We start from the raw sequence: 24151 nt of genomic DNA on the forward strand, positions 1-24151 counted from the left end.
TCCTTCCCTGTCCTAGATGGGACTGAAGCACCCCCATGTTTCCCCAAGGGGACGGTGGCTTGCAGAATTGGTCTCTTAGGGCATGCCTACACTGCTGTGAAACGCACAGCTGGAGCGGGGTGCAGGGCTATAAAATTGCAGTGTAGATGTTGGGGCTCAGGCTGGAGCTGAGGCTCTGTGACCCTTCCTGCTTGTTTGCAGGTGGCTGTATGTGCACAAGTGTGCCCATCTTTTGCTGGCTGAGGGTCTGTACACAACACCTGCCAGCTAAGATCGCTGCATAGGCACTGCCTCAGGCCAGCCTATACCACTAACCTTCATGGCCATCTTCCCACGGAGGAGGGGAAGTCCTGTCCCTCTTCCCCACGCTGTCTGGATGGGATCTCAGGCTGCTGCCGCTTGGTGTCACATCTCCGGATTCTCCCGCACGTGGCTAGTGAGGGTTGGTGCTGGGGGTCTGAGGCCCTGGTCAGCTGCTGGGGCTAACAGCAGGTTTGGTTCTGGTCTGTGCCTTGGAGCTGAGCCAGTATTGGATGTATTGCCAAATTGTGGTGCCTGTTGTAATAAAACCATCCAGTCCCTGCCACTCTGGGAGTAGGTAAAATTGTCCCCTGGTAGCCACCACCTGCTCGGAGAAACCTCTCTGGGGGTCACTTCCAAGTCTCAGAAGGAAAGAGCCTGAATCTCAGTAATACTGACATTGACAATCAGGTACACAGTTGACATTGTAGCTGGGTGCCATGGTCGGAGCATGTGCTGGGAGCAGCTTCGGCCAGGTGCTTTTCCACAGTCATCACACACTGGAGCACAGAGGCACAGTTGCTTTCCTCACTCTCTATTTAAGTTATTTAAGCTGATTTCTCACAGGGTGTAAATGATTAGGAGGGCCTGGGGTTTTTAGCCTTTCTCTTACTTCAGAACCATCAGCAAGGATCTTCAGGCCCATCATTGCTCGACTCTGTTCTTCACTTACTGGCATTAATCTGAACCGCAAGAGCCGCTACCGTGCTGGGAACTCTTTGTATGGAAAGGGCACAAGTGTCTCCGGTAATTTTTAATTAAAGCTTTTTTTTTAATTCTTTTTCAAATCCCTGGGGAGCCATGTGGTTATTTTGTCACGTTCTGTCTGATGCTGGGGTTGGGGCAGGGCTTATAGGCAGGTAGGAAATGAGGGTAAGGTCACTTCCCCAGGAGAGAGGGTTGTGTGAGGAGCTGATACTGCATCACAAGCTTGTGGAGGGATGACAACTACAGTGTGTACAGAATGGGGATTTAAAGGGTTGGGGACAGCAGTGACAACAAGCTGTAGAAATGTCAGCTCCACTAAGCAAGAGAGAACTCATCCCCTACCCAGATGAGAATGGACCCTCTGGCATTTATTAACACCAGGAAGATCAGTTCATTGTCTATCAAAGTGTTGTGGTGGTGGGTGGCTGCTGTTATGCTTTGGCTGAAAGAGCAGTTGTGCTCTCAAAGTGACTGTACGAAGGGCATTGCAGGATTCCATGAGGGTTGGCACTTGCTAACTTAAGGTCAAGCAGCTAAAAAGATGTATTGTTTTTTTCTGCCAGTGCTGCAAGTGCCTTCCCCGCCCCCCCCACCCCCCCAGCTCTAACAGTCAAGCTGGGCTCTTTCCATCTCACACGTCATCCCCTTAAACAAACAAACATGCTACAGGGCAAATTCTGCCCTCAGTGTCACTTCTGTAGCCCTGTTGCCTTCCACAAGTGCAACCAATCAGCACCTAGTACCCAGTTCTATTGATGGTGCACAAGAGGAACTGGAGTGCAGTTCTGTGTGCTGAGCTGGTGCTATGGGGCTAACAGCACTAAGACCATGTTTTAGTCCCTACAGGCAGCAGCTGTGACATTCAGAGGGAGCTCTGAGGGGTAAGAGAGGCCCATTTGTACAGTTATATCAGACCAAACCCACACTCTGAATTGTGAATTGGCTGGGAAGCTTTTCCTGTACTATTATTAACAAGAGTTCCTTCTTCCTGGCATCCTCACAACAAAAGTTGAGACCAGCAGTAACCACCTGCCCGTAGCAGCATGTGCCTAGACTTAGAGCATAACTAAAATCAAGCTAATCTTGTTACCTAGCATCTGTGCTAGGAGAAATGGTCATCTAGCGCATGTTAGCTAAGCCTACCTATACTCGACCACTTTTCTTAGGCCAGGTCTAGACTAGAAATTTTTGCTGGTATAATAAGCCCTGCTACAGGTGGGAGTGCTTTGGGGACATTTCTCTAGCCCCAAAAGCCCTAGTCAAGATGCAGTTTTATCCTAGCTTAAAAAGGATAGCTTATTTTGTTTGGGGAGGTGATTTAACTATACCGCCAGAAACACTTTTGCCAGTATAAGCTATGTCTACGTTAAGAGGGTTTGCCACTACGGTTGTACCAGGAAATCTTTTCTAGTACAGACCTGGCCTTAGTCAAGTCAAGTCAAGCCCTACGCTGTGGCCACTGCTTTGAAAAAAGACTTAAGAGCCACTCACCCAAAGTAAAATTGGGCCCAGGCTGAGTCCCCAGCCCTCCTTCTGGGCGTGTGATCTTGAGGGAACCGCTGACAAGTGCAGTGAACGTCCTGCACCATCGAAGCAGCCGGAGTTATGGCCTGTGTTTTCACCCCGAACACAAATGTAATGAACAAAACTGCAGCTTTGGGGCATAAGGGGGAGCGAGTGACAGCAGAAATGAGTTCTGGCTGCAGAGGCTTAGTGGCCCTTTTGTCATGTGAAAATAGAGCTGTTTGACAAAGCTCCACTTTCAACCTCTACCTGAACATGTTCATCCACTGATGGAAGTGAGGCCTGAGCTCTGTCTCACTTTCTTGGGAGCTGTTACAGTAGAAAGCTCTTCCAGGCCCAGGTGCCCCGTGTAGTGATGGGAAATGCTTCCCTCACCTGGTAAACATGGCTACAGAGACAAGAGATTTTATTGTGTTTTATTTAGTAAAATGTTAAAATAAATAAATACAAATTGATCAGATGCTCTGTATCCCTCTTCCCCTCCCTCCCCTCACTTTAATTTGCTAAAATCTAAACACAGTTGTACCAAAACTGAAACCACAAGGGACTTGAAGGCTACAGAGAGAAGGCAGCAAAGAGACTGCAATTCACTATTAGCATCAGGCTAAAAAAAATAGAGATATTTAAAAAAACCAAACCAGCTCACGAGTCAGTATTATTCTCATTATGCAATTCTGTGAAAACAAAGTGGTACCATTCAAAAAAGGGTATTTTACACCAAGGCCTGCAATGATATGGGATTCTCAGAAATGGGAGGGAACACGAGACGCTGGGGTTGTCTGGCACGAATGACAAATGAGACAGAGGTGAGGAGAGGTTGGATGGTATTTGGATATTAAGGTTCTTCGTTCCTGTTCATGACTAAATATGTCACATATGGCTGTGGAAATCTATTCAACGAAAGACAAAACCTGCTACTTTTCCTGGTAGTGCCCTGGAGCACCAAGGAAGTGCTGCTGCTCTTTTACATGCACTTGCACTGAAGGTGCTAGTTTCAAGTGTAACCACTCAATCCTGCTACAGGTATATGCCTTATTACTGAAATGAAGGACCCCTCAAAAACAGCTGCTTTCCTGTTTCTTTATCTAGAACCCAGTGCCCAAATTATTATTAGCCTCTTTGAGTTTTTCCCCTTCTACAGCGACTTGGAATTAGCTCACAGGTAGGTGTAACATAGCCAGGGGCTGAAGGCACAGGCAGGGAGTGTGGGATCTATTACTAAAGAGCATTTCAAGAAAGTCAGGTGAGTGGGAGAGGATAAGATGGCTCAGGTGACTGGAACTAAGATACGGTGACTTTCACTTCTAGCTCAATGGCCTCAATATGAACCATGACAATTTTAAAGCTGGTCAGGGCCCATAGGTGAAATGAGTTATTGGGTCTCACTGCAGCTCCTAGTGGACCAGTGTCTACATCACCAAGTCCATCACGTCGTCATTGGCACTAATTTTACCTTTCATTAGCATATGCAGCCAAGGTCAAGGACTGATTTGACCCCAGAAATAGTGTTTACACCTGGTCCCTGTCTGTAAAGAAGCGTGTTTAAACATGATGTTAATCCCTCAGCCATGGTGCTCCTTCATAACCCACTGTACTGCTTAGCTTGGCCTAGTCCTTTTCCAAAGGGCTGGATTCTCTGCCTGTGTCCTCCTCTGCAGTCACTGTACAACTAGCACTCAGCCACTCCTTCCTTTCACACCAGGGCTAAACCCCTCACCATCGACAATGACAGGTTTAATTTATTCCTTTAATTTTTGCAGTGAGATTAACTATCCTGTGTGAGGTATCTCACTGTAAAATCTTAAGTGGAGACAAGGCACTTGTAGCATTTATGGTGAGGTAAACTAGGCGAGATCAACCCTATACTCCCACCCGTAACTGACTCTGCCTAGGTTACCTCCCTGTAAAGCTACAGGTGCCTTGTCTTCCCTAGTTTTTTCCAGCATGATAACACACACATATTAGTTAGCCCATGGTAAAAACATTTTTTGTCAGTGAAGCTATAGCCTGAATGTGGGAGCTCAGAGCAGAATCTCCAGTAGTGTATGGCTGGATGGGGCTGGTGGGTTCCGGCTGGGAAGCTGGCATTGTTCTTAGGAGATTATTTTTAAATTGCCCTAAGGAGCCCTGCCTGCCTGTCATGGGTGGTATAGGGAGTGACCCAGAGGCAAAGTAAATTTTGAAAGGGAAAGGTCCATGTTAAATTCTGCTCCAAGCCTGAGAGTCAGTCAACTACTTTCAACACAATGATAATTAAAATGAGGAAACATGTTTCAGAATTACAGACTAGCAAGCAATAACATGCAGACTTCTGCTCTGTTCATCTATTACTGTTATATACCCATTCGCTCAGTGTTGTCAGTTCCTGGTGACCAAAGAATGAGAAAAACAACACTTGGCCCTTATACAGCAAGTGTAGAATTACCACCCCATTACTATTTAATAGAGGGGGAAACTGAGGCATGGAGGTTTTTTTGTTTTTTTTTTCAAAAGTGGCAGCTGATTTTTTGGGTGCTCAACTTGAGACACCTTCATTTTGATTTTCAGAGGTACTGAGCCCAGGCAGCTTCACTTTCTTTAACTGGAAGTGTGGGTGCTCAGTACAGTACTTCAGAAAAATCTGGCCCTTGCTCTTACACTAGCTACCCAAAAATCAGAGGCAACTGTTGAAAAATTTCCCCTGGAGACTTACCCAAGGCCACCCAATAAACATGTAGCAGAGCTGGGATTATAACTTGGGAGTTACTCGGTCCTAGCCTTGTGTTCAATCCACTGCGCATCTCTGCTTGCTTAGTGAAAGTAGAATCTCTCTCTTTTCTGGCTCAGAGGCACTAGCCAATTCTTCATTTTTTCCAGCAACACGGCTAAAGGAAGCTTTCTGAATACCAGAGAACAAAGGAGTAGGAAGTGGCTGAGTTTATGCTGCCTGCATTGTAATTAAGTAAATAAAAGTAATTTCAAAACCCGAAAGTGGTAAAAACACTGCTAAAATGACAGGAGACTGGCATCAACATAACAACCTGGACCAGTTAGCAGCCTTTTTGTCCACTTAAGACAGTGAGCGCTTCTGGGCAGGGGGTCTTTGTTTCTGAAGCACCGTCACACATTTGGGCATTACAGAACTAGTAACAATGGAGCAATTGTTCCCTTACCTGCGCACTGAATTTGTGTGAGAAGTATCCCCAGTCTGGTACCAATGCACTGCTTCTTAATTTAGATCGATGCTCCAAGAGATTCTGGCAGTGGGCCCACCCCCTTGCTGCTGCTTCGCAAGACACTTGCCTTTCGTCTTTTGAAGCGCTTGCCTAAATTAGGGAAATTCCTCTTTTGGAAAAAGAATCAAACCAAGTCACAGGAGAGGTCAAGATAGGAAAAGAGAGTACCTGTCCCTCTGGATCCTAGGGCCAGCCCCTTTACCTTCAACCCTCTAACTGCAGCACTGCTCCTCTGGGATATTTTCTATGCTTTTCTTTTACCTTCCCCCACCCACGTGTCATTTCTCCTTTCCCTCCCATCTATTCTCCCTTTCCTCTTCCTACCCTAGCTCTTCCCCTCTGTTCCTCCCCTTACTCTCTGCACCACACATTGACTCTCAGGCCTTTACATGCCCCTGCTCTGAGAAAAAGGCTCCCTTTTGTTTCCCCCCTGCCCATCCAGTCTTCCCCTCCAGAACAGGGAGGTGAGGAGAAGCAAAGATGCTGGTCGAGGCAGGTCAGTAGCTCCTGTACGTGGTGGCAGTATGGCTGAGCATATGTGTCTTTAGGCTTATCATTCGCTGCACTGCCCAGAATCACAGGCTGTGTTTACACTAGCATTTTTTCCTCTAAAAATATCCTACTGTTGCTACCACTGCTCCAACTTCACCCATGAGAGCACTAGCGTAGACCAGCTGCCTGTCATTTAACCTTAGCAGTGTAGGTTCAGGCAACATAGCAGCTGGAAAACCAGAGGGTCATCAGAACCTTGCCTACAATAGAGCTCCTGCTGTTGCTGCCTTTAGTGGAACTTCAATGCTGGGGAAACATAGGGAAAAAGGCTTGTTGTTTTATTGGTCTATTAATACCATGCACACCAATGCAATGTATAAATAATTATACTTTATTGTGTACGTTCCAAATATGTGCTCATATATGCTCATCCTGGACACAAAAAATACAGACAGTCCTTGTCCCAGTCTACAAGATGAAATGGGAAAGATGGGATACACTGGGTAGCCCACAGGAGGGAATGCCAGAGAAGGATTTATGAAGTATCATCACATCCCTTCTTGTGGATGTTATCAAAGTAAACCTTTATATGAGGGATCTGAATGAAAAGAGGGTGGAAGCTTGGAGATATACAGGAGCAGGAGCTCCAGAGCTAGTTCCTTGGGCACTTCCTTTCTACATCTGATGACCAACAGCATGGATCTGAGGCAACATGCTGCAGCTGCTCAGCCAAGGTGCATTTAGAGATTTAGCTTTCTGTTGCAGAGGCCTTAAGAGACGTTGTGTCTTCTAAATAGAGAAGACTGCAGAGCCCGCTTCTGGCTGGTGATACAGCTTGTGAATGGCCTTGGGTGCGGCAGTTTGCTGATCAAGTGAGCCCAGGAGTCCTTGATAATGCCAAGCAAGTCAGGTGCAGGGGAAAACATTTATCCTTTCTCGTTGGGTTGAAAAAGCCATCTATGCAAATCCTCTTCTGTACAGAAAAATCCAGGAGGAAGCAGTCTTGGGAGTAAGTTTTCTGTGACAACCTGGCAAGCCTGAACTTGCCTTGAATCCTCAGTGTTCAAGAAGCCCTTAAAGCCTGATTACCGGACTATAACTGCTATTGCCAGCAGGACAAGGGGAGGGGAAGAAGGGACTGAGGGAGCTTTATAGTGGATGTGGCTTGGGCATCCCTCTGTTGGTGGGAAGAAAGTAGTACGATTACTGGAGAAGCTCATAAGGGTGGGGGAGCAGTAGAGCTCATCGTGGCTGGGCTGCTGAGGGAGTATTTAGCATGTTCCCCTCATGGATGTGTGAAGAGGCGGGTGGGAGAGCCAAGAGGCTGGTGGTAAAATTATTTATGGTGCAGGAACACCTTGGAACTGCTGCTATTGAGGCTCTTCTTGCTATGGTGGCGCATGGAGAAGAGGCTCTAACTGTAGCTCAGGCATGCTGGACTTCTTAGTAGACCACATGTAGTGCCAATGATTGAGTCTCATCAAACTAGCCCTGGTCTGGGTCCTGGAAGGTGGCCAAAGGAGAGTTGGGCCCACTGCTCACCTCAGACCCCATATCAGCCAAAATTCTTGTCTGTGCCCTGAGCGGGGATGGGGATAGAGCTGAAGTGCCTAGGGGCAGTTGCAACAAAACATCCTACCCTATGCCTGGTCACGTCATCACTACTCTTCTGTGCTTTGAGAAGGCTGGACCAGGGAAGCCTCCAGCAAAAACAGTTTAGGTTTTGACATCTGAATATTCCATTTTTAAAAAATAAGTTTAATTTTCACACTGTATTAAGCTGGTGCTGAGAGAGCAAATCAAACATGGTTCAGCCTTGCTAGGAGGTACACCTGCAGTGCAAATTCATTGACAATGTTTTGCTACATCTGTATTATAAGGACACCTCCATTTATTCCACGTACCTCAGGCAGCCACAAGAGGAGGATTTCACTCTGGGCTTTGTGAATGCTGGCCAGGCTCGAAGTACAAGGGCTGGGCCTCGAATAGTCCCTGGAAGACGCTGATCTGAAGTTGAGGAGGCCAGGATTAATGTTCACATCTCCAGACAGCTTGGATATGGATTTGCTTTCTGAAGCCTTGTCATACGGTCAATAAAATACATCACTGACTTCCTGTCAACAACTAATCTAACAGATCTGCCCACAAAATCTCCACAACCATGTAACTCTAGGTAGGCAGATGTAAATTATCATCATTACCAATAGAGTCATGTTTGCAACTAAGAGCGAATAAGATTCTTGTGTTGCACATGTAACAGATCCTGTTAACCAGGATTCCCTAGGTGCAAAGCATTTTATCCTACCACTGATAATTACCTGCCAATGATGCACTCACAGAACCATTAAGTCTCCTACACTGTCCACAAATAAACCATACCGGTACTACTTTGTGATTGTCTGTTTTGTACACCACTGAGCACATTGCTGGCTCTAAACAAATAACAACTCATCATCATACTAAGTATTCTGTCAAGGCTGCGTGATATCCCACAAATGCACCTTCTAGACATTTTAAGAACAGATTGCAAGGATAAGGGAAAAGCTGTTTCTAAAATTCACTTGTTCTTTTTCTGAGCAGGGAGAGAGGCAGCATGACTTAGTGAACTGAGCATTGGGCTGGGAGCATCAGATGCATCTGATACCGACTCCTTTTGTGGCCTCACTTTAGCTCCCTGCCTCGGTTTCCCCATCTTTAAAATGGGAATAAGAAGTCACCTACTCCTGGCAGTGATATAAGGATTAGCTAAATGTCCATATGCTGCTTAGGAAATACAAAATACTAAGTATTATTATATGTAGCTTTCCATATGGCCTCAGTTCAGAGAAATTTAGAATTGGAGAGGTTTCAACACCATCAGACCATACCAAATATGACAGGAAAGAAAAGGCAGCAGATATTAGTGCAAGCTAAAAGCTAACTACCAAACAGTTGTAATTTCTGCATTGTTTGGGACTCCTTTGAGCAGCTGAATATATATATATATATAATTTTCTATTTAGTAAATGTCAATTCTCTCACTGCCCAATGTTTCCAGCTGGACAGCAGTGGCTCCTGTTTACTTAATGTCTGTGCAGCAGCAACATTGCTAATGTCAGCACAGCTCTTGGAATGGTACTTGCCTATTAACTGATGTTGCTGCAGAGCCAATACGGGAAGCATACCAAAAAGGATCAGAGAGAAGGAAACAATCTACCAGAGACAAAAACTCTAACCTAAGACCATTTCTCTGCCAGGTCATAGTGGAACTGACGGTAGGCTTTTGTAGTCTGGAGAATTTTTTCTAACAAAAACTTTAACATGGGTAGAAATTAGACTTAAGTAAATTGACGCATCTCTTCAGAGCCTAGAGACAAGCAGACACCCTCAGAAAGGGGCAGTGGGTGTGTTCACAGGGGTGGAATGAAAAGGGCAAGGTATTAACAGCTCCTGGGTGCTGCACTGCCTTTCAAAACAAGTAAGACCAACACTGAATTCCAACCTCAGCCCCTTCCAGTAACAGGCGGAGGAGAAATCAAACCAGTTCTCAGCCTTCAAATGCATTGTGACCCCCAATGGCACATTGCTCCAAACAAGACTGTGAAGATAATACTGGGGGAATCACAGGAACATGGGAATTGCTATGCCAGGTAGAACTGTGGGTCCATCTAATCCAGTAGCCTGTCTCTGACATAGTATCTTCAGAGAGAGGTGCAAGAAATCTCTCTGTAGTGGCTGGCTTATGCCCTAAAGCAAGAGGGCTTATATCCCTAGTTTATTTTCTCTCATTATCCCTATAAATATTGGATCCTTTTAAAAATTCTACTAAGCAATTGGCTCCAATGATACCTTGTGGCAATGAGTTACACAGGTTAATTGTGTGTTGTTACAAAAAAAGTATTTCCTTTGAGCAGTTTTAAATTTGTTTCAAGGGCTGCGTTCCTGCTTTGCCATCATGCTAACTGATCTTTGCTGCTTAGCAGGCTTCAGAACAGAACAAAGACATTTGAAGATAAAGTCTAGTTTATCATAGGGTAAGCTGAGAAGAGCACACAAGAATTCCTCCTCCAAATCTACTGACAAATGTAAGAACTGAGGATCAACTCCTGGGCTCAGAGCTGAAAAAAGTGTGTGTTCACGTCACTGGAGAAGGGGAAGTGTCCTTGAGGAACAAAGTGCTAGTGAAAACAGACACTAAAGGAGAGTGAAGGAAACAGCGCCAAGAATCTCCAAGAAGCATATGCAGCTGTGGCTGCAGTGAGATTCTCAGGCTATGCCAAGGTCAGGGTATTCACTCTGCTTTGCCCAGAACATAGTAGGCAAAATGCAAAGCTTTTCAGTGTTGCATTGCCACCACCAGAGCAGGTCTACCTGGTTATTGAAACACATGCACCACTCACCACCACACAAGGAGCTCTGCCTGAGTCCCTCTGCATAGTGTGCCAAACATTACTCCTACTGAAGCCAGAGGGAGTTTGGCCATTGATTTCAATGGGAACAGGCTTTGGCCCAATGTATTCATATGCATTAGCAGAACTGATAGCCACTGCATGTCCAGCACTCTTAACTGACACAAACAATCCCTATAACAATGGAACTCACAAGACATGCTCTGCTACCTCCAGTCACACTAGAATATGAAAGAGATGGAATTCTGAAATAAGGTGATATGACAAAAGGAGATTTCAGGTGTAACAAATCCACTGTCTTTCATCCCAATTAATTCTACACCTGTGCTCTAATCAGTCCATATTTAAATATTACAAAAGCATAAAGGCTTTAACAATCAAGCTGCCAGTGCTCTTTTCTGGGCTACTAACACACAAAAGAATGGGGAGATGTGATAAAAGGAGAGACAACACAGAGAGTTCCTCCCAATGGAGAGTGAGTTGCAGCACTTAGAATTCAGCCAGTGGCATGTATGATATAACCTACGGAAACCTGCCCCAGGGGATTTTAAAACACAAACACAGCAGAATGTCATCATAATAGGCAAAGTCTGTGTCAAAAAATTCTAAGCACACAGCATTTTCTCCAGTTCTGACACCTTTTTAATAGAAATCACTTGTTTAGGAAACAAATAGCACTTTTATAATTTTTACAATGTTTCTTACCTTGATCTTATTTTAAGTAACACTAGGAAGACCTCAATATCTTTTATTTTCCTTTTTAATTTTAAAAAAGTTGTTTTTTCCCCAGATACAAAGATTTTGCCCTTGCATAAAAAAACAGTGCCCAAAACGATGACACAAGGACTCACAAAGACTCACTGTATCTCACTGACACTATTACTTCTAATCTATACCATGCAAGGTCCCATCTACCTCTTTAATTAGACTGTCAGCCTGAATAACAGCTTTTCTATTCCTTATTTATTTTTCGTTACCAAAAGAAAGAGAGGAAATGAAAGAAAAGGACATTTCTCTGTTCAGTTCACACATCTGGGTCATGTGCTGCTTTGTTCAGGATATTTTTGTTGTTTTATAAATATAGAAAAGGGTTGGAACCTCGTTTTCAAGTAAAGTCATTGATGCACATTTTCCCTTGAGACACCCCCTTTCAATGCTTCAACTCAACCATTTTGGTCCCCTCTTCTCCCTCTCCCAACAAAGGCTTCCTGGATCAACTTGAAGATCCAAACCAATCCAATTCTCCAATGCATTTCATTTGTCTAGTGTGAAGAAACAGGGTTAACCCAAAGCTGCCAGGACAGAAAATCCCCAGCCTGCACATGTGCTCGTTACTCAGTGAAAAATCCATCCCCATTTTGTTTTGTACATCTCCTGTCTAAACAATAGTAAATACTGCTTATTTGATAGACTTGTCCCCTCTGGGCACTGGGATTTGTTAATTTATACTTCTGTTTTTTGGTTTAATAGTACTGAGAGTTTAGAAACAGGAAAAGCCCACAGGCTCTTTGGACTTATTTTTTCCCTAGCTAAACAAACTGTTCTGCAAATAAGGATTTGAAACCTGCTCTCCTCCTTCATCCCTGCTCCTCACCCCAAACAAAAATAAAACAAACCTATAGTGGCTGTGGAGGCTGCTGCAGGCACACACTGGTGTAAAATATAGAGAGAGTAAATATATTATTTCACTTGGCATGGTGCTGGCAAAGAACCCCCAGCTGGCACTATTCATGTAACATGATCCAAACTTTGCATGTACACACAGAATAAGAAGGATCAATTGGCAAACTCCGGTGCCGCCTGGCACAAGCATCTTCACGCTCTCTCTGGAACCAAAGAACTAAAGAATTCTGCACTTTCCAGAAGAAATCCGGTTTTGCTTTTCTAGAGTTTCATTATTTTGCTGCTCCTCCTCGCCGCCACCTCCCTCAGCTCCTTCTTACTCCACTGTGTTATTTAGTCTCATCGCCTTTGTTACAGTTCACCATGCAGCCCTGGGAAGGGGCTGGGGCTGGGGCTGGGGTGGAGGCGGCAGCATTAGCATTGTTAGTTGAGTCCATGCCATTGGAGATGGCTACTGAATTGACCTCAGAGTTTATGGATTTTGAAAGGTCAATGCCTTGGATGAGGCGGACCAGCTGTTTTACCTTCTCCAAGGAGCTGTGCATCTCCTTCTGTTTTGCCAGGATGGTATTCTTCATTTCCATACATTTCTGCAGCAAATTAGAACAACAAAAAGCTCAACCATTACACCCATAAGGATAATTAGCAGAATGGAAGAGGGTAAGGAAAGGAATTTGGATGTTCATCAACCCAGGTATAGGCATCTAGCAAGGAGGAGAGTTCCAGAAATGGCTGCACCTGGAAGTTCACTTTCCCAGCTTGGAGGAAGACAAACCTCAAAGCTGCACACACAAATTAATTAATATTTACAGACAGATAAGTTAAATTGCCAGCAGGTAACTACCACCTGCTCTGCCCCCATTTATGTCATTTCCCTTACAGATTAGGAAATCACCAGAGATGCCTCCATCCTATTGTGTTTCTTCTGGAGGAAAATATGGGGTTAATGTCCAGCTGAAATTAGCAAGTTTTGATTATTTTCTATTAGTATTGCATTTCTGAAATTCCTCCAACTCAGATCTGCAAATGCAGGCATCCTGTAAGAGCTGACCTTGTTGAGAGCACATATGTCCTGCTAATGGGATAGAGCCTTGCTTTCACATACAGTTTTGCCTATTTTAGCAGAAACATCATTCCCTCCCCATAAATAAAAAGGGGGACTTGAAGAGAGAGATGCAGTGCCCTCTTCATTTAAAAATCTTATTTTCTTGCCATTTTTTTCTTGCATGTTACAAAAAAAAAAAAAAAAATCAAGAAGCTCTAACAACAGGAAAGGCAAATTAACTTAACCACTTGATGTCAGGAGTCCATGGTTGAAACTCACTAAAAGAAAAAGGAGAAGGTAGCCAATACCTTCTCTACGGATGTGGTTCAATTTAATGATGTATAAACCACATAGGCCCCAACAGATGTCCTGCAGAAAGATGGTATCTTTTTAAAAAAAGTTTTGAAGCCTTTTGTCTACATTGATCTTCAAACCCTCCTGGTCTGAGTCCAACTTTTAACACATATATGACAGCAGCAGAAAAATCACCACCACAACTGGAACTAATTGGCCCCATGTTGGCAGTTTGAGTTAAGAGGTAAATAATGAGTGGTCCATGGAGAGTGGACTGCCCTCTTCACCTATAAATAGTTCTTCTAGGTCAGGAATGAAGCACATCGGTGAGTGGGTGCTGCCCATGCACTGTTGCTTGCCAGGTCAGGTCAGGTCAGCCTAGCCTTCTGGTGATAAAGAGAACATTCTAGTCCCCAAAGTTGTTAATCCAGCACCTTTCACCACTATGATATTTACTTTCTTAAAAGGATATAGGTAGCCTTTCCATATATATTATTTATCTGAGTTATTCTACTATGTTCAGCATTAGATATCTTTGGACATCAGACACCTTATAAATATTTTTTTAAATAGAAAAAAAATATCCCAAAGTATGTGAGGGTGAGTACAGTGAAATACACTAGAAAAGACAGTTACCTTTCCGTAACTGGTGTTCTTTGAGATGTGTTGCTCATGTCTATTCCACAACAGGTGTGTGTGCTCACCACGTGCACTGGTGCCGGAAGTTTTTCCCCTAGCAGTACCCGTAGGGGAGCGCTCCAGTGACTCCTGGAGTGGCGCCTCCATGGCGCGGTATAAGGGGCACTGTGCACTCCCCCCACGCTCAGTTCCTTCTTGCCAGACAACTCTGACAGAGGGGAAGGAGGGCGGGATGTGGAATAGACATGAGCAACACATCTTGAAGAACACCAGTTACGGAAAGGTAACTGTCTTTTCTTCTTCGAGTGATTGCTCATGGGCATTCTACAATAGGTGATTCCAAGCTATATCTGTTGGAGGTGGGTAGGAGTTCACAATTTCTCAGGCCGGAGCACAGCCCTGCCGAACTCGGTGTCATCCCTGGTCTGGGAGACGATCGCATAGTGTGAGGTGAACGTGTGAACTGAAGACCATGTAGCAGCCCTACAAATGTCCTGAATGGGGACATGGGCCAAGGTGGCAGCCGACGAGGCCTGTGCCTGAGTCGAGTGTGCCTTCACAATTGGCGGTGGAGGGATTCCCCCCAGGTCATAACAGGTACGGATGCACGAGGTGGTCCAGTTGGAGAGCTGCTGAGTGGAGATCGGCTGACCTATCATGCGCTCGGCCGAGGCGATGAACAGTTGCGAGGACTTTCTGAGCGGCTTAGTCCACTCCAGGTAGAAAGCCAGAGCTCGTCTCACATCCAACATGTGGAGGCAGTGCTCCTCACTGACGCATGGGGCTTGGGGCAGAGGACCAGCAGAAAAATGTCCTGACCCATGTGATAGGCAGAGACCACCTTCGGGAGGAACAAAGGGTGCGCGTGGAGCTGGACCTTATCTTTATGAAACACCGTGTATGGGGCTCGGAGGTCAGGGCCCTGAGTGCTGAGACCCGCCTAGCTGATGTGATCGCAACCAGGAAGGCCACCTTCCACGAGAGGTGTGACCAGGAGCACTGTGGGACAGGGGGCCTAACATATGGAAAGAGACGATCTAACCCCTTAAGGAATCGGCCAGTCATAGCATGGGAGAATACCGTGTGGCCCTGCACCGGCGGATGGAAGGCCGATATGGCCGCCGGGTGCACCTTGACTGACGAGGGTGCCAGGCCCTAGGCTCTAAGGTGAAGGAGATAGTCCAGAATAAACTGGATCGGGGTGGCCACCGGGAAAAGACCCCGCTCGTCCGCCCATCTGGAAAACCGAGACCACTTTGCCAAGTAGGCTCGCTCGGCACGTGGAGGGCAGCCTGCTTTCTAGGAGGACGCGCCGAACCCCTTCCAAGCACATCCTTTTCTCCCGACCTAACCATTGAGCAGCCACGCCGTGAGGTGGATTGCTACTAGGTTGGGGTGGAGGGTGGGAGAGCAGGTCCGGGCGGGACGGCAATGGCCACTGCGGGGCGACCGCCAGGCCCGTGAGGGCCCCGTACCAATGCTGCCTGGGCCATGCCGGGGCAATCAGAAGGACCCCAGCCTTGTCCGTCTTTATCTTTTCCAGGACCTTGCCGATCAGCAGGAACGGGGGAAAGGCAGAGAAACTGGCCTGACCAGGACAGGAGGAAGGCATCAGAGATAGCGCCCTCCCACCCCGCAAGAGCAGAACCAGGGGCAGCGACGGTTCTGCCGAGTCGCGAACAGGTCCACCAGGGGAGTTCCCCACACTTGGAAAAGTCTGTACACCACCTCTGGGTGGAGAGACCACTCGTGCTGAGAGGAGAAGTCCCTGCTCAAGCGATCTGCCCATGCGTTCTGGGCACTCGGCAGATGGAAGGCCTGTAGGCAGATGTCGTGGGCTATACAAAAATCCCACAGCCTGAGGGCTTCGCAGCAAAGGATCGGGCCCCGCGCCTTGCTTGTTGATGTAGAACACTGAGGCCGTGTTGTCCATGAGGACCCTGACCACCCGGCCCTCCAGGTGCGAGTGGAAGGCCATGCACGCCAGCCGTACCGCCCTGGGCTCCTTGACATTTATGTGGAGGGTCACGTCCTGAGCCGACCATAGACCTTGGGTCTGAACGTTCCCCACATGGGCCCCCCATCCCAGGTCCGACGTATCGGACACCAGCTCCAGTGACGAGGGGCCTGCCCCTGAACTGGACCCCTTGGAGCATGTTTCTCGGAGAGGACTACCCTGTAGGGAGGTGATCACTGGCTTGGGTACCGTGAGGACTTTGTCCATCCTGTCCCTGGCCTGGGAGAACTCAGAGGCCAATCAGAGCTGGAGGGGTCTCATCCTGAGTCTGGCATGAAGGACCACATATGTGCACGCCGACATGTGACCCAAGAACTGGAGGCACGCTCTGGCTGTTGTCACCGGAAACCTTGTGACCGTGTCTACGAGCCCCTTCAGGGTCTTGAACCTGTCCGGTAGGAGGGAGGCTCTGGCCGATGATGCATCCAGGACTGCTGCGATAAACTCTATGCGTTGAACTGGAACTAATGTGGACTTGGTGTTGTTTACCAACAGGCCCAAAGTGGTGCATGTGGACAGAAGGAGCGCCACATGATCCCGCACCTGTGACCGGGAGGTGCCCTTGACCAACCAGTCGTCCAGACAGGGGAAGATCTGGACCCCTCGGCGCCTGAGGTAGGCCGCAACCATCAACATACATTTCGTGAATACCCTGGGGGCAGTGGATTGGCCAAACGGGAGGACCATAAATTGGTAGTGTTCCTGCCCCACTGTGAAACGGAGGAAGCGTCTGTGCCCCTCAAATATATGAATGTGGAAGTACACGTCCTGCAGATCGCGGGCGGCATACCAGTCCCCGGGATCCAGGGAGGGGATGATGGAGGCCAGGGAGACCATGTAGAACTTGAGCTTCACCATGTATTGGTTCAGGCCTCGCAGATCCAAGATGGGCCTGAGCCCCCCTTTGGCCTTTGGGATAAGGAAATAGCAGGAGTAGTACCCCTTGCCCTTGAACTCCCCAGGTACCACTTCCATCACTCCTAGGCCCAGGAGCCGCCCCACCTCCTGCTCGAGCAAAGCCTTGTGCGAGGAGTCCCCCAGGAGGGACGGGGGTGGTTGGGAGGGAAGGAAGTAAACTGGAGGGTGTAGCCCCAGGAGATGGTGTTGAGGACCCATCGGTCCAAAGTCAGCTGCGACCACTCCGGGAGGAAAGCACACAACCGATTGGAGAAGGGAAGCTTTATTGAGGGTGGATCCCTGATGAGAACTGGCAGGGCGCCCCTGGGCATCCCGTCAAAACCGCCTTTTCCCCATTTGCTTGCCCTTGGAGGACCCAGGCTGGGGGGCAGGCCGAGACTGCCTCTCTGGGTGCCTCTTATAGTCCTGCGACTTCTTATAAGCGGTCTCGTATTTTGGGTGGGTGGCCTGAACGGGACTCTGCTTCAGCTTGAACTTAGGTTTAGCTGGAGCCGGAACATAGAGACCCAGAGTCTGGAAAGTCGTGTGGGAGGCCATGCAGCTTTGTATCTGTTTGTTCCACAAACGGAGCTTTGCTGTCAAACGGGAGGTGTCGAGGGTGAGCCACGTGGACTTTGCCCTGAACGGTCACCAGTGCTCCTGGTACTGGTATGGACATGACATAATCCGGGCCGCCTGCAGGGCCTCCAGTGTGGAGGGCATCCAGACATCTGGGGAGGCCTGCTCCGAATGGGCCGGGCTACTCCGTCGACTTGAGTCAGAGGCCTACAGGCCAGTGGGGCTCAAGGACTGCCCGACGTGGGTCTAGCCTCTGTCCCGGGTTTACTCTGGTGCCGCGGTGAAGACCTCTTCCTAGCCTTCTTGACGTGCCCCGTGGACGGGGAGCGGTGTCGACTAGTCGATGGTGCCAGAGGGTCGCCGTGCACCGACACCGCGGTGCCGACTCGGAGCAGCGCACCGGAGCCAGTGTCAGCGCCGACTCCATCAGGATAGCCTGGAGCCTAATGTCCTTTTCTCTCTTGGTTTGAGGATTAAACGACTTGCAAATCTTGAAGCGATTGCTGAGATGGGTTCCCCCTAACAGCGTAGACAGTCCCCGTGCAGATCACTCAGTGGCACAGATCGCCTACAAGTCTTACACGACTTAAAACCTGGGGCATGGGGCATGCCCCGGCCCGGGCGCTCTAGCTAAACTAAACTAACTAAACAACTAACTAATTACAGGTATCATACACTGAACGAATAAGCAGTTTTGGGGACGAGCTACAGGAAAGCTGGAGCAGAGCAGTTCCAAAGCACCTTCACTGGTGGCAAGAAGGAACTGAGGGTGGGGGGAGCGTGCAGCACCCCTTATACGGTGCCATGGAGGTGCTACTCCAGGGGTTGCTAGGGGAAAAACTTCCAGCACCGATGCACGTGGCGAGCACGCACACCTATTGTGGAATACACATGAGCAATCACTCGAAGAAGGACTGTATGATGTTGCAAATGTTGGCTATGGAACAGAACTTAGCATTTATAGTTCTCTGATATTAACATGGGACCTCCTGAGGGGCTCATGTTTATATGTGGTGACTTAGGAGTCCACCTTGTGTGTGATGATGAGAGAAAGTTACAAGCTAACACATAGGTTCTAAGTATCAGAGGGGTAGCCGTGTTAGTCTGAATCTGTAAAAAGCAACAGAGGGTCCTGTGGCACCTTTAAGACTAACAGAAGTATTGGGAGCATAAGCTTTCGTGGGTAAGAACGCCATGCAAGGCATCTGAAGAAGTGAGGTTCTTACCCACGAAAGCTTATGCTCCCAATACTTCTGTTAGTCTTAAAGGTGCCACAGGACCCTCTGTTGCTTTTTACATAGGTTCTAGTTATTACTGTTACAAAACAAGGTGGAAAACCTAGTCTCTGGTTAGGGGGAAAAAGTGTGGGAAGTTGTAATTAACATTAGGCAGGGGCACCCAAAGTTTGCCCAAAAGAAGACTGCCTTGGTAACTTGTCAGGAATCTGAGGGCCAAACCTGTGAGTAACATGGAGACCACTGCAGTTGCTTTCATTTTAGATATGATGGGGCCATGCACCAATGCTGTAAGTCCCACCATGCAATTTGGCCTACTGACCCAGAATAAAATGAAGCATCAGATATTAGGACCTGTAGCTACTTAGGCTGCTCCTCTGTAATAAAAATAAGAGCCGTAGAGTCCACTGTACATCTCCATGGGTTGTGTTTGTCAACTGTTGGTATTATGGGTTACTGTACATCTGCAAGGTACAGCTAGCATGAGTTAATGTAGCTGTACTTTAAACATCCAAAAGATCCAAAGGGCAAGAGAAAGAGCAAAGCTCAAATAGAAGCTTACCCAACTCCCACTGACTTCTATGGAAGTTGGATCAGGCCTACAGTCAGAGGCGTAGCGAGCGCCCTCCGTACCCTCCGACCGGAGGGGGCCCCGCAAGGAAGGGGGCCCCTAAAAGTGGCAAAATAAATACCGCATTCCAGTTTCTGCATTGTAAGGGGCCCCGCCCGGACATATGTTCGGAGGGGCCACCGTTCGGAGGGGGCCACGTTCTTTGTTGCTATGGCCCTGCCTACAGTACCAGTCTCCAGACTTATGCTCTGCCTGCTTGCATGGTGCTAGAATGAAAAGGCTGCAGAGAACAAGTGTAGCATTACAGCGGACAAAAATACTTACTGTTATGGAATTGCTGAGCTGTTTGACCTTCTGCTCTAGTTGTTCTCTTTCTTGTTTTAAATCTGAACTCCATTTAAGTAGCTTCTGTTTCTCCTCTTCTTTTGCTGTAAAAGGGAATAATAATCCTCTCAATGATGAATATTTAAAGAGTCCCTGTTATGGCCTTCAGATGGAGTCTCTAAGCTACTTTATACAATGGACACATTGGATCATACCTGAAATTGCACCTGCATAAATGAAGAGTCACATGAAGCTTTCACAAAGTACCCAGACTGCCCTTTTCACATTATTACTTGGGTTATCAAGTAATCAATTTCCTCTTTAAAACAAGTCCTACCCAATACCATTCCCAAAATAACATTTTACAAACATGAAAGCAATGCAAAGGTGTTCTCTGTTTTCCTACCTGCTTTGTATGCAATATATGAATGAACAATTGCTAAAGTCCCTGGCCATGGGATTGCTTCTTCCTTCTTCAGCATCTGAAAGAAAAGAGTGTGTACATTTAACTGGCACACATTTTACCTCTGGGAAAGGGAGAAAGAAAAAGGGAAGAGACAAAAGAGAGGGTGAGACAAAAGAGTTTCTTTCATGGCTATCATTAGACACAACCTGTTAACATAATGCCTTGCAATCCTGTTCCAAGGTTCAACAGAGGGAATTATTTGCATCTGTATTATAGCCTCCACAACAGAGGCCGATTTATCACAAATGTCAGCATTTTCTCACTCCCTCATAACCACAAACATCTTCTGGTCATGAAACTTAACAGGTTAAAGAGGAATGAAAAGACAACGTATCTGATCTCAAACTTGCCAGAGGACAGGAACATGGCTTCATGGCTCAGACAAACTGCTGATCTAAGTTGTTCCTGGAAAGCCTCTGCACCACACATATGAACTTCACACTTTCAAACAGATAAGACATGACACTTTCCCATCTCCACCTGCCCTCAGGACCACGTTACTGGTGTTGCCAAACTCTCCTTATAAGGATAAGCATCATACTTATCTTTAAGAGGATAAACAGATTCCCTCTTAAGATACCTTATTTAGGGAGGAAGAATGAATCTTGGTAGCTCACCAGAGGAATGACCCAGGGGACTGAGGCTGGAATCACTCTAAAGCAAAATGTCTCGGACACTTTTTAATTTATTTTCTGGTAACTTTTCAGTAAAACATAAACCGGCGGTGGTGGTGGTGGGGGTGAGTGTGAAAGCAAGGCTGTGCCCCCTCCTCCTTCAGCTACAACCATGTTGAGTAATTTAATCTACTGGGAGTTTTTGTTTGTTTTTTTGTTGCGTTATGTAACATGCACGTGGAAATGCCAGGTTGCTTTCTTATGTTATCATCTGGTTAACAGAGGCTCACATGGACTACTAAGGCACTCACTTAGGTAGGGTGACCAGATGTCCAGATTTTATAGGGACAGTCCCGATTTTTGGGTCTTTTTCTTATATAACCTCCTATTACCCCCCACCCCGTCCTGATTTTTCACACTTGCTGTCTGGTCACCCTTCTCTTAGGTCAGACAGTATATTAATAGCTTTTGGCTGATGGCTTAACAGCAATCCATTGTAATTCTTGAAGTTCCAAAATCGGGGAAATGAAAACAGCAGTTTATTTCTTTATCTTGTAATCTTTATGCCATTAATGGATGAAATATCATCTCATTATTCCAATCCATTTGTATACTTTTACAGAGAGATTTTGAGGGAAGAACGTCCAAGTCATTCATCGATAGTCATTATTCTGACACCGGATGTACCACGAAAGAGAACAGGAATGACAACCTCTGTAATGTTTGGGTTTTACCAGGAAGCATTGGCTCAGTATTTTCTCTCTAAGGGTAGGCTTGTGCAAATATCCTATTCACTTTGGACAAAGAACTACCACCTTTCAGAGAAATTCGGAGTAAAAAAGCTACAGGAAAATCCTTATGGGTCATAGAGAACCTTTCCCAAAAGTTTGTGTGCTTTGCCCCAGAAAAGCAGAGTTGAAACACAAGGGTAACACAAAAGGACCCTGAGTCTGGGAGCACAAAAGCAAGACTTAAAGGCTTAGTATTTGTGAGCATTCGAACAGTGGCAATTTGATGAAATTCACACAAGCCTAATTACAGATCAAATAGATTTGCTCAATGTCAGGCTGTTCCAATCTAACTAAGCCAAGTGATCAGGTTATTTTCTTTAACTCGGAAAATCTTTGTAGTGCACTGTGTGTAACTCCCTATCTTTCAAACAATACCTGGTCTTGACATTTGGGACAGATCCACATGCCCTTGGGAATGGTTTTCAGAGGTGGGTCCAGACAGTCCAGGTGATACACACGTGAACATGTGTCACACATCAGCAACTGCCCGCTTTTCCTGCAAACACTGCAAAAATCCTCATGGATATCGCCCTATAAAATTGAGGGAAGGGGGTGAGAAAGAAGAAGGCAAAAAGTGAACTTTGACCTTTGACATCTACATCCTAGTTGAATGTAAACGCTTCAGCACAAGCTACAGCTATGGGATTCTATACGGCTAAGTTCTTTTTAGGAGGTGTAACCGGAAAATCAGCGAGGATGTCAGAAGTACAACTCCCTCTGCCCTCCCCAGGTGAGACGCCCTAGTGAATATTTGTTACCACAGTCTCTAGGAACAATCCCTACCCCACCATCCATCTTAGTTAGGAAAATGTTCAATGGTTTCAGCCTGCACTGGTAAGATACTTGCTTTCCTTGGTCCTTCTAATCTTTGGATGTAAGCACAGCTCCATGTGGGGAGCATACAAATGAGGTTGCCTCTTGTCCACAGTCTTTCCTAAGAAACCCACAGAGGGCAATATTGAACTTTAAAACAACACCAGTAAGTATTTAGAGCACATATGTGACATCTTTTCAAACTGTTATACTGAAAGAGAAAAGTGCACTGATTTGTAAATTAAAAAGAATGGACCCAATTCATCCCTGAGGTAACTCCTTTAACTTCACTCAAGTTACATCAGGATACATTTAGCCCATTATATTTTAAAATCCATTGCCCCAACCCCACAATGACTACTGATTTCTGCTTCATCATTAACCAAGGCCTGTGAGGGGCAGAACGAGGGGATATCAAAGGTTCACAAAACCAAGAGGGGAAAATGTTATTTTTAGCCATAAGAGGCTTTCACAAGGAACTGAAAAGTTAGTAGATAGTGTCCTTCTAACAATCTATGTTTTACTATTTTTGCATTATCAGTGGAGGCACTTCCTTTCCCCAACTATTCACTCCCCAAGGACCCTCCCCCACAATGCAAAATTCATGGCAAGGTTAGGTTATGTTTTTATCTCTTTATTCCTCTCTCTCTTTCCTCCCATCAATCCCATCTCATGCTTTTGTGATTGTTAATAAATAGATGTTTGAACAGAAGAACACACAAGGAAAACAACTTAAAAACCAGAGAGAGGAACAGGGACACCCAAATTCTACCCTTTATTCACCTGCGGGGCTGCTCTGGCAACTTGCCACACCTAAGACCCAATGTCTCAAGCCCTCGGCACATGCAATTCTCACTGACTTCAATGAAGTTCCATACACACAACACTTGTAGGATCTTAACCCTAATTTGTCTAAAATGAAGCAAATTGTAGCTGCATGCCTCTTTAGTATGAAATATCGGGGCACGCAATGTTCCAGTTTGACTTGAGTAGCCTGTTCACGTTTGAGGAGTTTTGCCATTTTAGAATCATTCTAGACTTTGCCTGGCTCCTATATAGTATGTGGCTGGGCAAGAAAAAGTGGATTTTTTCTTTATTAGGGATAATTAGGGCCCCACCAAATTCACGGTCCATTTTGGTTAATTTCACAGTCATAGGATTTTTAAAATCATACATTTCATGATTTCAGCCATTTAATCTGAAATTTCACAGTGTTGTAATTGTAGGGATCCTGACCCAAAAAGGAGTTGTGGGAGGGTTGCAAGGTTATTATGGGGGGAGGGGTTTGCAGTACTGTTACCCTTACTTCTGTGCTGCTGCTGACAGCAGCGCTGCCTTCAGAGCTGGGCAGTTGGAGAGCGGTGGCCGCTGGCCGGGAGCCCAGCTCTGAAGCCAGAGCCACCGCCAGTACTAGTGCAGAAGTATGGATGGCATGGTATGGTATTGCCACCCTTCCTTCTGCACCGTTGCCTGCAGAGCTGGACCCTCAGCCAGCAGCCGCCACTCTCTGGCCGCCCAGCTCTGAAGGCAGCAGTGCAGAAGTAAAGGATGGCATGGTATGGTATTGTGACCTTTACTTCTGCGCTGCTGCTGGCGGGGCGCTGCCCTCAGAGCTG

The 24151-nt window shown here is 46.5% G+C and overlaps 1 protein-coding gene across 3 annotated transcripts in view; it reads right to left on the reverse strand.

Annotated features, from left to right (window-relative positions):
* Positions 1–6053: 6053 nt before the first annotated feature.
* The window catches only part of PHF21A (PHD finger protein 21A), a 287607-nt gene continuing 269509 nt past the window's right edge, over positions 6054–24151 (reverse strand). For 2 of the 3 annotated variants that reach the window (XM_024214768.2, XM_024214758.2), the window contains exons 15-18: positions 22098–22253; positions 20258–20333; positions 19852–19955; positions 6054–12840 (exon numbers count right to left, since the gene is read on the reverse strand). In XM_024214768.2, coding sequence (XP_024070536.1) covers positions 12580–12840; positions 19852–19955; positions 20258–20333; positions 22098–22253 — 597 coding nt within the window. In that variant the 3' untranslated portion in view covers positions 6054–12579. The remainder of the gene's footprint in view (positions 12841–19851; positions 19956–20257; positions 20334–22097; positions 22254–24151) is intronic. The other variant, XM_024214775.2, reaches the window with a different exon arrangement.

The sequence above is a fragment of the Terrapene carolina genome, unplaced genomic scaffold (assembly GCF_002925995.2).
Source record: "Terrapene carolina triunguis isolate 2854851 unplaced genomic scaffold, T_m_triunguis-2.0 Scaffold96, whole genome shotgun sequence".
NCBI classification, from domain to species: domain Eukaryota; kingdom Metazoa; phylum Chordata; order Testudines; family Emydidae; genus Terrapene; species Terrapene triunguis.